At 45.6% G+C, this 13236-nt stretch overlaps 1 protein-coding gene across 1 annotated transcript in view; it reads left to right on the forward strand.

Moving 5' to 3' along the window:
* LOC134981290 (cholesterol 24-hydroxylase-like) overlaps nucleotides 1–13236 on the forward strand; it is a 57536-nt gene that overhangs the window by 26569 nt on the left and 17731 nt on the right. The window contains exons 5-6 of the mRNA XM_063948620.1: nucleotides 11068–11154; nucleotides 11325–11463. Of these exons, the coding sequence (XP_063804690.1) occupies nucleotides 11068–11154; nucleotides 11325–11463 (226 nt within the window). The remainder of the gene's footprint in view (nucleotides 1–11067; nucleotides 11155–11324; nucleotides 11464–13236) is intronic.

Genomic DNA, 13236 nt, shown 5'->3' on the forward strand with positions numbered 1-13236 from the left:
CCCCAGAGCATATCTTCCATGTCTGGCTGAAGCAGCTCACGGGCTGACTCATCTAGGCAAGGAGGGAATGTGCAAATTGGTAAGAGCCTATTGGTGCGCCCCAGGATTCTCCTCTCATGCGAGTAAAAGAGCAATGTCATGCCTTACCTGTCTGAGAAAGAATATTGGAAAGGCAATACCTACAGAACCATCCCATATCCCACCTGCCGGCGGCCCTTTCCAGGTAATACAAATTGACTTCATTCAATTACCCCCTTGTCGGAATTTGAAATATGTACTTGTTTGTATAGATGTTTTCTCGAATTGGGTCGAAGCATTTCCTGCAGCTACAAATACCGCTATGTTTACAGCTAAGAAAATTGTGCAGGAATTTGTATGTAGATATGGTATCCCTAGAATAATCGAAAGTGATAGGGGTACCCATTTTACAGGTGATGTCTTTCAAGGAATGTGTAAGTTGATGGGAATTGATAGCAAGCTGCACACTCCGTACCGTCCACAGGCGAGTGCGAAGGTCGAAAGAGTGAACAGCACTATTAAAAATAAATTGAGTAAAGTGATGGCAGAGACAGGATTGACATGGCCAGAAGCTTTACCCATTGTATTGTACAGTATCAGAACCACTCCCAGGTCCCCTCTTAATCTGTCCCCCTTTGAAATCTTATTTGGTCGACAACCGCATGTCATGATTAACCCTCAGGATGATTTGAAATGTAACAATGAAGTAACTGTAAAGTACTTGATTAACATGAGTAAACAATTAAGGAATCAAAATGATAATCTAAAGTTGGTGATTCCTGATCTACCTGATAGTAATTGTCATGACATTGAACCTGGGGATTATGTAATGATACGAAATTTTCTACGCTCAGGTTGCCTTATTGACAGATGGGAAGGACCATACCAGGTCTTATTGACTAGCACTACAGCATTGAAGGTTGCTGAGAGAGAGACTTGGGTCCATTCATCCCACTGCAAGAAGGTTGCTGATCCAGAGAAGTCCCGTGATAAGGAACAGACGGTAGAGGTTGTATCACTGGAGTGTCTGTTCCAGGAGGACTGAGGCGGCACCTGAGCCTTGAAGACCGAGAGCTGTTGTCGACTCCCCACTCCCTTTTATTGTTTTTCTTCCACTTCCCATCCCCTCTCCCTCAAATGTATTTTTCCTCCTTCTCATTCTTCTTCGTCTCCTCCTCAAAGATGGACTTGCCCCAAGAGACTGTGATCCGGATTTTCCTGTTGACCATGATGTTGACCAGAGCAGTCTGTTCCGGCGAGAGTACCATGGAGGTCGATAGAGGTTCTGGAATGAGTTCTGATGATAAAGATGGAGGCGTAGTTTTCCAAGATCAACCTAACCAACAAGCAAAGGCGAGTATCAGAAAACGATCCGATAGCATTGACCATAGAAGAAATTGTGACGGATTGTTAGCTGAAGAAAACTGTATCTGTAGGCTCTGTAACAATGTCATTGAAGATGGGTGCATTAAGAAATGCCAATCCAGTTTTAATATCCATATGGACCGGCATCCATTGAGTGATTATCACTCCTTAGTGGGTAATGTATTAAACAAAACAGATTGTTGGGTATGCTCTCAAATACCTCAGGGTCATAGCAAATCAGGGCTAGTACCATTTCCTTTAACGATAGGGGAGGTACTTGAGTTAAATGGTGGGAGACCGGTGGACCGGAGGTTTAATATCTCCAACCCTCCTAGTTTGAAGCTCCACCAATACCACGTGGATAGGTCCCTATTATGTTTTAACATCTCCAATCCCAGAAAGCCGGGAAATTGGGAAGTATCATGGAGTAACCACACCATGACCTTTTCACATAGAGCAGATAGAATGCCTACAGATACAGAGCTTGTACGCCACATAGCCAGTAGAGGAAAATCTTTCCGGTATAGATACACCTTAGGAAATAGGATTACTAGAGTTGGAGAAGTATCACCAGGATACTGTGCACATATCGTACAACCTGATACGTGCATTAAGCAGATGGAAGAATTAGGGCTAGGAGATTTCACCTGGAAGGTGTGTAATATGGTAATGTCTTTCTCCGTCCCATATGTTCTCCCCGATGATGCATATTTCATATGCGGGAGAAAGGCGTACAAGTGGCTTGCCCCAAACTCTGAAGGATTGTGTTATATTGGAAGAGTATTGCCTGAAGTAATGACTGTAACCCATGATAAAATGAAAGACATACACCGTGGTGCCCAAGCTCCTTATACTCACACTCATTACGAGCACCTCGTTAAAAGACAACTGTCAGAAAGGTTAGAGCATCCGGCCTCTGATCTGATCCATGAATCCACCGGGATTCAGGTTCTGGTGGCGTTAGATTTCACTCGCACCGCTCGAGGAGTGATGAATTATAGATACATTTCCGCACTCGCCAATTTGTTAGATAATATCACTGAAATGTATGATGACACGTTTAGATATACTGGAAGAGAACTTCAGGCTTATAAAACAGAACTGGTACAGCATAGAATGGTTCTTAATTACCTCACAGCAGTGACAGGCGGATATTGTGTTACATTGGCAACACAGTACGGCGTGAAGTGTTGCACGTATATCACAAATAGCACCGAGGATCCGGTAGAGGTCATAGACCAAAAGATGGACGATATTCTCCAATTAAAGTGGGAATTTCGCCGAAAACACAATCTCACTCTTGCTGCTGTAGGTAATGAGCTGACTGGTTGGGTGTCATGGTTGAACCCGCAAAATTGGTTCTCTGGTTTAGGAGACTGGGCTCAAGGAGTCATAATGGATGTTGGGAAGTTTCTACTATGTATCTTAGGTGTCGTTATATCGATTGGAATGATATTTAGATGCGGGCAGGCTTTAATGAGGTACAAACAAAGTACCAGAGTGATGAGTTTGAGGAGTGAGGAAACTGTAATTAACCTGGATTTGATTTACGACCCAACGATAGAAACAATGATGTGATGAAAATGCAATTTCTACGGTCCGTTTCTTTCACCTGTTTTTCTGGTTTTTCTCCAAGATAACAAGACCCCCTTGGACGAGGAAGTTGATGAGACGCTATACAGACAACGGATAGACCAAAGAAGAAGTTTTGACCACTTGAGATATGGACACTTGATGAACTTTGCCATGGATCCCCAGTTTCCCTAGAATTCTTAAAATTACGCTAGCCCAACATTTTTTGTAAATCTAATGGCATTGACAAAGCTTATTGCTCACGCTTAATGAGCAAAACAGCGCAAAGAAGACGACTTTCAACTGATACCGAACAAAACTTCAACCGACAGATGTACATTAACCTGACATAGAATACCACCGCATTTACCGTAATTATGTCTTTTCTTCATTTCTACAACCCTCAGGTAATGACACACATAGTATAGGGAATACAGGCACAGATATCAGCAATCACATATTCCCCCATTCATGTATCATCAACTAAAATGTGCTCCCCATTTTGTTCAAAATCCGAAAAGAGCTCGGTAAAGTTTGACAGCCCATCCACAGACCTGTACCACGGGATAAGAAGGAATTCAAATGTATACTTCGCAATACCTCGAAGCTTGATTTACAACACGTACGGCACGATGATACATGACCCCCCAAACATGGACTCATACACACATGCTTCTGCTATCTCACTAGGTCATACCCTCTTCCCACCTACTCCTCTCTCCTCCCTTACCCAACCATGGAAATGAATTAACCCCTGACATATATTTTTCTCCTTTTGAAATGTTTTCAGGAAGTGGCAGTTATTATTGACTGCCAAAGGGTGGACTGTCAAAGTCAGAAAAATATCTCTATGCACACTACCATATTTGCACCTCACACAGGTCCGTGCTGCGCGTGCGTACGCTCTCCCGTACGTGCGCATACTCACAGTCGCGGGCACCCGCAGGCGCATGGTATGCGTATTTACGGTAGAGTTTATGCGATCATAGCGTGCGACTCAATCATTACATATTTTCACTAATGTATTTTGTAGATCATGGTCCCTTTGATAGATTCTGAAAGTTTGGTTAATATAGAATGTTTATGAACAGAGGAATCCCTCTTTGTTTGATACGAAGGGTCAGATAGGAGTAATACAGTGGTGTTTAGTATCCATCGGAAGAATATTTAATTAGAAATATTCCGGTGTTGGTTTGAAGCAGATCAATCGCTCGTGCGAATAGTTATGGACATAAGAAGTTTATGAACATTTACTTTATTTGCACTTTATTACCCATGCGGCGGGAAACCCAGTTTCCCTCCCACCTGAGCAGTTGGAAATAGTCACAGCCCACCTGTATGAATCAACCTATGACCTTTTGTTATAATGCGAAGCCGAATTCCTGTGTCCAATGAACAATGAGATTGTAGGGACCATTGAATTGTATTGTGTGTGGGGCATAAATAGCGGGCCGACCATATCCAACTTCACTCTCTCTTCAACGGTTCTCATTGCTGATAATCGGGAGCTGGATATCGAGGCGCATGCGATCGTTCCCCTTGTGCGTAAGTTCTCTCCATAATCATATTGTCTTACTGTGAGCCATTTCTCTCTCTCCCTCTCTTCTCTTTCTATCGTATTTTTCCTTGATTAGACTTGAATTGTATTGTATTGTATTTCCTGTGTAGTTATCTGGTTAGTTGGTTTATGTTATATTGTAGTGTATGCTTTGTACTGTGATTCCTTTTGCAAGTATAATAGTCATAATACACATAATAGGCTTCGGACCCTAAGCCCAGGTATCTGTGTATTCTTTATAGTATTAAGTACTCCCTGAGCATCGGTGACACTCAAGCAGCTTTGTAGTTAATCAGGTTACACAAGGTTGCACTTACACTTTGTCTCTACATTAAGGTTTGCTGTGTATTTCATTACTAAAGGTATAGATATAAAGGTTTAACGTTGTGAGCGTCTGCATCGCTGGTGATCTCCTCGTGGTCCCGAGCGCCGCTACGCTATAGCGAATCATTACGATAAGTCAACAGCCAATAGTCTGCCTGCCTGCGATCACTTGGCCGTGAGTGAACGTGACGCCTGAGCGTCTCGATCACGGCTAAGCGATCGATACGCAACTTGCGTACCCTTACGGTACTTCTTACGTAGATAGCGTACCGTGTTCTTAGACCTCATAAAGGGTTATATACACGATAAATATTTAGCTTTATCAATATATATATATATATTTCTTTTCTTTCACCTACACCTTGACAAAGGGGTTGGAATCCCTGAAACGTTGGTGGGGCGCGGGTGCGTCATGTAACTGAATTCTTAAATACAAATCTTTCCAAGCAAAAGACCCTGAGTGCCGCAGTTTTTGTCCTCTGTATATATATATATATATATATATATATATATATTAAAGATGCTGTCTTAAGAGATATATATATATATATATATATATATATATATATATATAAAACATGCCCAAAGAGACATGAGTATACTGGGTCCTAGAGTCAAAGCTATGTCGATTTCTGCTTGTCGTGTCCTGTAGAATATGCAATGGACAGATGATGCCGATTTAAGAGGCATATGGAAGGCTGAGGATTGTGTGGAGAAGGGTTCTCGGACCTGGTCTCCACAGCTATAGCTGGTAATTCTGATATTTTGCCTTATAATCCTGCACAGCCTAGGAAAGCACGACATTATCAATGCAGCCTTTCGAACAAAGAAACAAGAAACTCCGAGGTGCGTCCTTTCTTGCCAGAGGCGGGGGCAGAGGAAAGAAGCTGCACAACACAGCTAGTTCCCAGGAACAGAAGTCCTCCCCGGCCTCTACAAAAATCCACCGCATGTCGCTGGGGCTCCACAGGCGGAGCTAGGCCCGGTGGGGGCACGCCTTCGTAAGTTCAGCCACAAGTGGGTTCACTCCCTGTTAGATCCCTGGGCAATAGATATTGTGTCTCAGGGATACAAGCTGGACTTTGAGAAGATGCCCCCTCACCGACGGCCCTGCCGGCTTCCCCCTACGAGAGGGAAACAGTGTTAACTGCAATTCACAAATTGTATCTTCAACAGGTGGTGGTCAAGGTTCCCCTCCTTCAACAAGGAGGGGGTTATTAATCGACCATGTGGTAGTCCCGAAACCGGACGGTTCGGTCAGACCCATATTGAATTTAAAATCCCTGAACATATACCTGAAAAGGTTCAAGTTCAAGATGGAATCGCTAAGAGCGGTCATTGCAAGCCTGAAAGGGGGAGATTTTATGGTGACTCGGGACATAAAGGATGCATACCTTCATGTCCCCATTTATCCACCTCATCAGGCGTACCTCAGAATTGCGGTACAGGATTGTCATTACCAATTTAAAACGTTGCCGTTTGGTCTCTCCACGGCCCCGAGAATGTTCACCAAGGTAATGGCGGAAATGATGGTGCTCCTGCGGAAGCAAGGTGTCACTATTATCACGTACTTGGACGATCTCCTCATAAAAGCGAGATCAAGAGAGCAGTGGCTGAACAGCGTATCACTTTCTCTGGAAGTGTAACGGCAACACGGCTGGATTCTATATATTCCAAAGTCGCAGTTGGTTCCTACAGCTGATCTGCCTCTCCTAGGCATGATCCTAGACACAGACCAGAAAAGGGTTTATCTCCCGGTAGAGAGAGCTCAGGAGCTCGTGACACTGGTCAGGAATCTATTAAAACCAAAACAGGTGTCAGTGCATCACTGCACTCGAGTCCTGGGAAGAATGGTGGCATCATACGAGGCCATTCCCTTCGGCAGGTTCCATGCGAGGACCTTCCAATGGGACTTACTGGACAAGTGGTCCGGATCACATCTTCAGATGCATCGGTTAATCACCCTATCCCCCAGGGCCAGGGTGTCTCTCCTGTGGTGCCTGCAGAGTGCTCACCTTCTCGAAGGTCGCAGATTCGGCATTCAGGACTGGGTCCTGGTGACCACGGATGCAAGCCTCCGAGGGTGGGGGGCAGTCACATAGGGAAGAAATTTCCAAGGGCTGTGGTCAAGTCAGGAGACTTGCCTTCACATCAACATCCTGGAACTAAGGGCCATATACAACGCCCTACGTCAAGCGGAGTCCCTGCTTCGCGACCAACCGGTTCTGATTCAGTCAGACAACATCACCGCAGTGGCTCATGTAAACCGCCAAGGCGGCACAAGGAGCAGGGTGGCGATGGTAGAAGCCACCAGAATTCTTCGCTGGGCGGAGAATCACGTAAGCGCACTGTCAGCAGTGTTCATTCCGGGAGTGGACAACTGGGAAGCAGACTTCCTCAGCAGGCACGACCTCCACCCGGGAGAGTGGGGACTTCATCAAGAAGCCTTCACGCAGATTGCAAGGCGGTAGGAACTGCCACAGGTGGACATGATGGCATGCCGCCTCAACAAAAAGCTACAGAGATATTGCGCCAGGTCAAGAGACCCTCAGGCGATAGCTGTAGACGCACTAGTGACACCGTGGGTGTTCCAGTCGGTTTATGTATTTCCTCCTCTTCCTCTCATACCAAAGGTGCTGAGAATCATAAGAAAAAGAAAAGTGAGAACAATACTCATTGTTCCGGATTGGCCAAGAAGGACTTGGTATCCGGATCTGCAAGAAATGCTCACAGAGGACCCATGGCCTCTGCCTCTAAGACAGGACTTGTTGCAACAGGGGCCCTGTCTGTTCCAAGACTTACCGCGGCTGTGTTTGACGGCATGGCGGTTGAACGCCGGATCCTAGCAGAAAAAGGCATTCCGGATGAGGTTATTCCTACGCTGATAAAAGCTAGGAAGGACGTGACGGCTAAACATTATTACCATATATGGCGAAAATATGTTGCTTGGTGTGAGGCCAGGAATGCCCCTACGGAGGAATTCCAGCTGGGCCGTTTCCTTCACTTCCTACAGTCCGGAGTGACTTTGGGCCTGAAATTGGGTTCCATTAAGGTCCAGATTTCGGCTCCATCTATTTTCTTTCAAAAAGAACTGGCTTCTCTTCCTGAAGTCCAGACGTTTGTAAAGGGAGTGCTGCATATTCAGCCCCCCTTTTGTGCCTCCAGTGGCACCTTGGGATCTTAACGTGGTGTTGAGTTTCCTGAAGTCACACTAGTTTGAGCCACTCAAAACCGTGGAGTTAAAATTTCTCACGTGGAAGGTGGTCATGCTATTAGCCTTGGCTTCAGCTAGGCGTGTGTCAGAATTAGCGGCTTTGTCACATAAAAGCCCCTATCTGGTTTTCCATATGGACAGGGCAGAATTGCGGACCCGTCCACAATTTCTGCCAAAAGTGGTGTCATCCTTTCATATGAACCAACCTATTGTGGTGCCTGCGGCTACTCGTGACTTGGAGGATTCCGAGTTACTAGATGTGGTCAGGGCTTTGAAGGTTTATGTAGCCAGAACGGCTAGGGTCAGGAAATCAGAATCTTTGTTTATCCTGTATGCTTCCAACAAGCTTGGGGCGCGTGCTTCAAAGCAAACTATTGCTCGCTGGATCTGTAACACGATTCAGCAGGCTCATTCTGCGGCTGGGTTGCCGCTGCCTAAATCAGTTAAGGCCCATTCCACAAGGAAGGTGGGCTCTTCTTGGGCGGCTGCCCGAGGGGTCTCGGCATTACAGCTTTGCCGAGCGGCTACTTGGTCAGGTTCAAACACCTTTGCAATGTTCTACGAGTTTGATACCCTGGCTGAGGAGGACCTTGTGTTTGCTCATTCGGTTCTGCAGAGTCATCCGCACTCTCCCGCCCGTTTGGGAGCTTTGGTATAATCCCCATGGTCCTTACGGAGTCCCCAGCATCCACTAGGACGTTAGAGAAAATAAGATTTTACTTACCGGTAAATCTATTTCTCATAGTCCGTAGTGGATGCTGGGCGCCCGTCCCAAGTGCGGACTTCTTCTGCAATACTTGTATATAGTTATTGCTTAAATAAGGGTTATGTTGGTTGCATCAGGGTTGATCTGATGCTCCGTTGTTGTTCATACTGTTAACTGGGTAAGTTTATCACGAGTTATACGGTGTGATTGGTGTGGCTGGTATGAGTCTTGCCCTGGATTCCAAAATCCTTTCCTTGTACTGTCAGCTCTTCCGGGCACAGTTTCTCTAACTGAGGTCTGGAGGAGGGACATAGAGGGAGGAGCCAGAGCACACCAGTATCCAAATTCTTTCTTAAAGTGCCCTGTCTCCTGCGGAGCCCGTCTATTCCCATGGTCCTTACGGAGTCCCCAGCATCCACTACGGACTACGAGAAATAGATTTACCGGTAAGTAAAATCTTATTTTTATTCTAGCATAGAATATATGTATATAATTATAAATTAATGTATCATTGCTCTCAATAGCAAAATGCTTAGACAATTTGAATACATTTTTGTTGACCATGCCGCTCAGTCACATGTCATTGGAAAATCTAAATTGATATTATGCAGCAGTGTGTAGTGATTATTTGTATTATAAGTCGCATATGGCCCTGATATATATATATATATATATATAGATAGATATATATAGATATATATATTGTATAATGGTTTTGATTCAGTAACTTAATCAGTGTTTGCCTGTAAAATGAAAATGTCATGTTTAAAACAGAGGACATGCTCAGACAAGTTCAGAGTGTGTGTGTGTGTGTGTGTGTGTGTGTGTGTGTGTGTGTGTGTGTGTGTGTGTGTGTGTGTGTGTGTGTGTGTGTGTGTAATTCTTAAATTAGTACAAACTTTAAAAAAAAATATATTACAAAGTATAAATATAGCTAACATACTGTAGATGAATTATGTATTTATTATAATGGTGCAACGCAAATGTACTTTTACATTCTCACGCCTGATATGTGATTGATTGATTGATTGATTGATTGATTGATTGATTGATTGATAGTAATCAGGGTGTATATAAAATGAAAAATATATATTCTGTATATATTATGAGACCAATTTGTGTAAAATGTAAAAAAGAATGAAATGCCAATATGCAGGTGTTTGAGCGTCACATTTAGAAAAAATATGCTGATTTACTGATGAAAATGTAAATATTATAGAAAATTCAAGAGAAAAAATATTAATACTTGAAGAAATCATACATAACTTTACATAGCAAAATTGTCCTCTCCCCTAATTGTATGAGCCATTAACTCTACTACTGTGTAAGAGGCAAAGACAAACTGTACAGTTCACATCTGAATCCGATCTCAGAAACACTAAGGGTGGGATTCAAATGACATATCACGCCCAATTTCCTTTCTAAAATTATCTCCGTTATCACGCATATTGTGCCCATAGTGATCAGGTTTAGCTGTGTAAAGGGTTGGGTGCCCCCCTACTTTGTGGGTAGCGAGCTGAAATAATGATACCACGCCCTTGAGGGCAGAAACAGAACGGGTGTGAAAAGGGGTGAAAAGAATTGAATCCCACCCTATGTGTGGTAATTATTATTTACTAGTTAAAAGCCCATCAAAATGACGGACACCGGGGCCAGATTATAGGAGCGGGGGCAGTTTGCTACTCACACAGGAACTCCTGCTGCTGGGAATCGGGGCTCTGTTGTGCTGTGTAGGTGTATGCCTAGGGTAAGCCCAGCATCTCCAAGCTCCGCCTCCTGCCAGCTACCAATGCAGAGGCCTGGTCACTGACCAGTGGGTGTCATCTGACGCTAGTCAGGAGGTGTGACAGAAGTGCGTCGACGCATACACTTTAGCACTTGGTTCCAGACGCCACATATTAGGAGTCTAGTAGTGGCAGTGACATACCCGCTCACTGCGCAGTGGGTGGAGTCAGTAACAGGTGGTTACTGAAGGTAAGAGGGAATCGCTGTGCGGTGAGGTCCGGCGTCTGGTCAGAGGGGGATTGTCAGGGGGCATGGTATCTGTCAAATTAAGTTTGATGAATAGCGGTTCTCTTTCTACTAGCATGTTCTATCATACAGAATGTCATTGTGTCTGACGTTTTCTTGGTGAAAGTAAATATAATATATTCTCTTATTATGTGCCTGGCATTGTTGCTGTATAGCCAAGCACTGCATACTTGTGCCGCTGATGATGTAAAGTAGATGACGAGGACATGGGAGGAAGACATAACGTAGAGTATAATGTGCCAGTAACAAGCTGCAGGCAGCACTATATCTCCTCTGCAGGTTCCTGGGGAAAGGCTTGCTGACGGACCCGGACCACAATCACTGGCATAAGCAGCGGCGTATTATGGATCCCGCCTTCAGTCACACGTGAGTCTGGAACTCTTCTGGATATTGCTTATGGCGTCAGGACTGGGGGAATTGCGGGACTAGGCATGCTGTGTTATTGAACAGACTTTCCCTAACCTAACCCTACAATACCCTCCGTCTGCCCCAGTCTGTGGGCAATCAGGTCTGGCCCTAACAGAAGGCTCTTGTAGGTATCTCAGGCAGATGATTGGAGTCTTTAACGAAAAGGCCGAACAGCTCATGGAACAACTGGCAGAGAAAGCGGATGGCAAACAGGAAGTGAGTCTACACGCCGTCATCAACTGCACAACACTGGACGTCATCACGAAGGTGAGATGCTACCCTGTAACACCACCCTATACCGTAACCTCCGCTTTTCTGTAACGCCACCATACACCGTAACCTCCGCTACTCTGTAACACCACCCTACACCATAACCTCCGCTACTCTGTAACACCACCCTACACCATAACCTCCGCTTTTCTGTAACACCACCCTACGCCGTAACCTCCGCTACTCTGTAACACCACCATACACCGTAACCTCCACTACTCCGTAACACCACCCTACACCGTAACCTCCACTACTCTGTAACACCACCCTACACCGTAACCTCCACTACCGTGTACCTCACCCTACACCATAACCTCCACTACTCTGTAACACCGCCCTACACCTTAACCTCCACTACCCTGTAACACCGCCCTATACCGTAACCTCCACTACTCTGTAACACCATCCTACACCATAACCTCCACTACCCTGTAACACCATCCTACACCGTAACCTCCACTACCCTGTAACACCGCCCTATACCGTAACCTCCGCTACTCTGTAACACCATCCTACACCATAACCTCCACTACCCTGTAACACCATCCTACACCGTAACCTCCACTACCCTGTAACACCGCCCTATACCGTAACCTCCGCTACTCTGTAACACCACCCTACACCGTAACCTCTTCTACCCTGTAACACCACCCTACAACGTAACCTCCGCTACTCTGTAACACCATCATACACCGTAACCTCCACTACTCTGTAACACCACCCTACACTACTCTGTAACACCGCCCTACACCGTAACCTCCACTTCTCTGTAACACCGCCCTACACCGTAACCTCCACTATTTGTAACACCACCCTACACCGTAACCTCTGCTACTCTGGTACACCGCCCTACACCGTAACTTCCGCTACCATGTAACACCTCCCTACACCATAACCTCCACTACTCTGTAACACCGCCCTACACCGTAACCTCCACTACTCTGTAACACCGCCCTACACCGTATCTTCCGCTACTCTGTAACACCACCCTACACTGTAACCTCCACTACTCTGTAACACCACCCTACACCGTAACCTTCACTATTCTGTAACACCGCCCTACACCGTATCTTCCGCTACTCTGTAACACCACCCTACACCATAACCTCCGCTACTCTGTAACACCACCTTATACCGTAACCTTCGCTACTCTGTAACACCACCCTACACCGTAACCTCCACTACCGTGTAACACCACCCTACACCGTAACCTCCACTACTCTGTAACACCACCCTACACCTTAACCTCCACTACTTTGTAACACCACCCTACACCGTAACCTCCGCTACCCTGTAACACCACCCTACACCGGAACCTCCGCTACTCTGTAACACCACCCTACACCGTAACCTCCGCTACTCTGTAACACCACCCTACACCGTAACCTCCGCTACTCTGTAACACCACCCTACACCGTAACCTCCGCTACTCTGTAACACCACCCTACACCGTAACCTCCGCTACTCTGTAACACCACCCTACACCGTAACCTCTGCTACTCTGTAACACCACCCTACACCATAACCTCTGCTACTCTGTATCACCACCCTACACCGTAACCTCCGCTACCCTGTAACAGGACCCTACACCGTAACCTCCACTACCCTGTAACACCACCCTACACCATAACCTCCGCTACTCTGTAACACCACCCTACAGCATAACCTCCACTACTCTGTAACACCATCCTACACCGTAACCTCCACTACTCTGTAACACCACCCTACACTGTAACCTCCGCTACTCTGTAACACCACCCTACACCGTAA

This window comes from Pseudophryne corroboree, chromosome 12 (assembly GCF_028390025.1).
Source record: "Pseudophryne corroboree isolate aPseCor3 chromosome 12, aPseCor3.hap2, whole genome shotgun sequence".
In the NCBI taxonomy this organism is placed as follows: Eukaryota; Metazoa; Chordata; class Amphibia; order Anura; family Myobatrachidae; genus Pseudophryne; species Pseudophryne corroboree.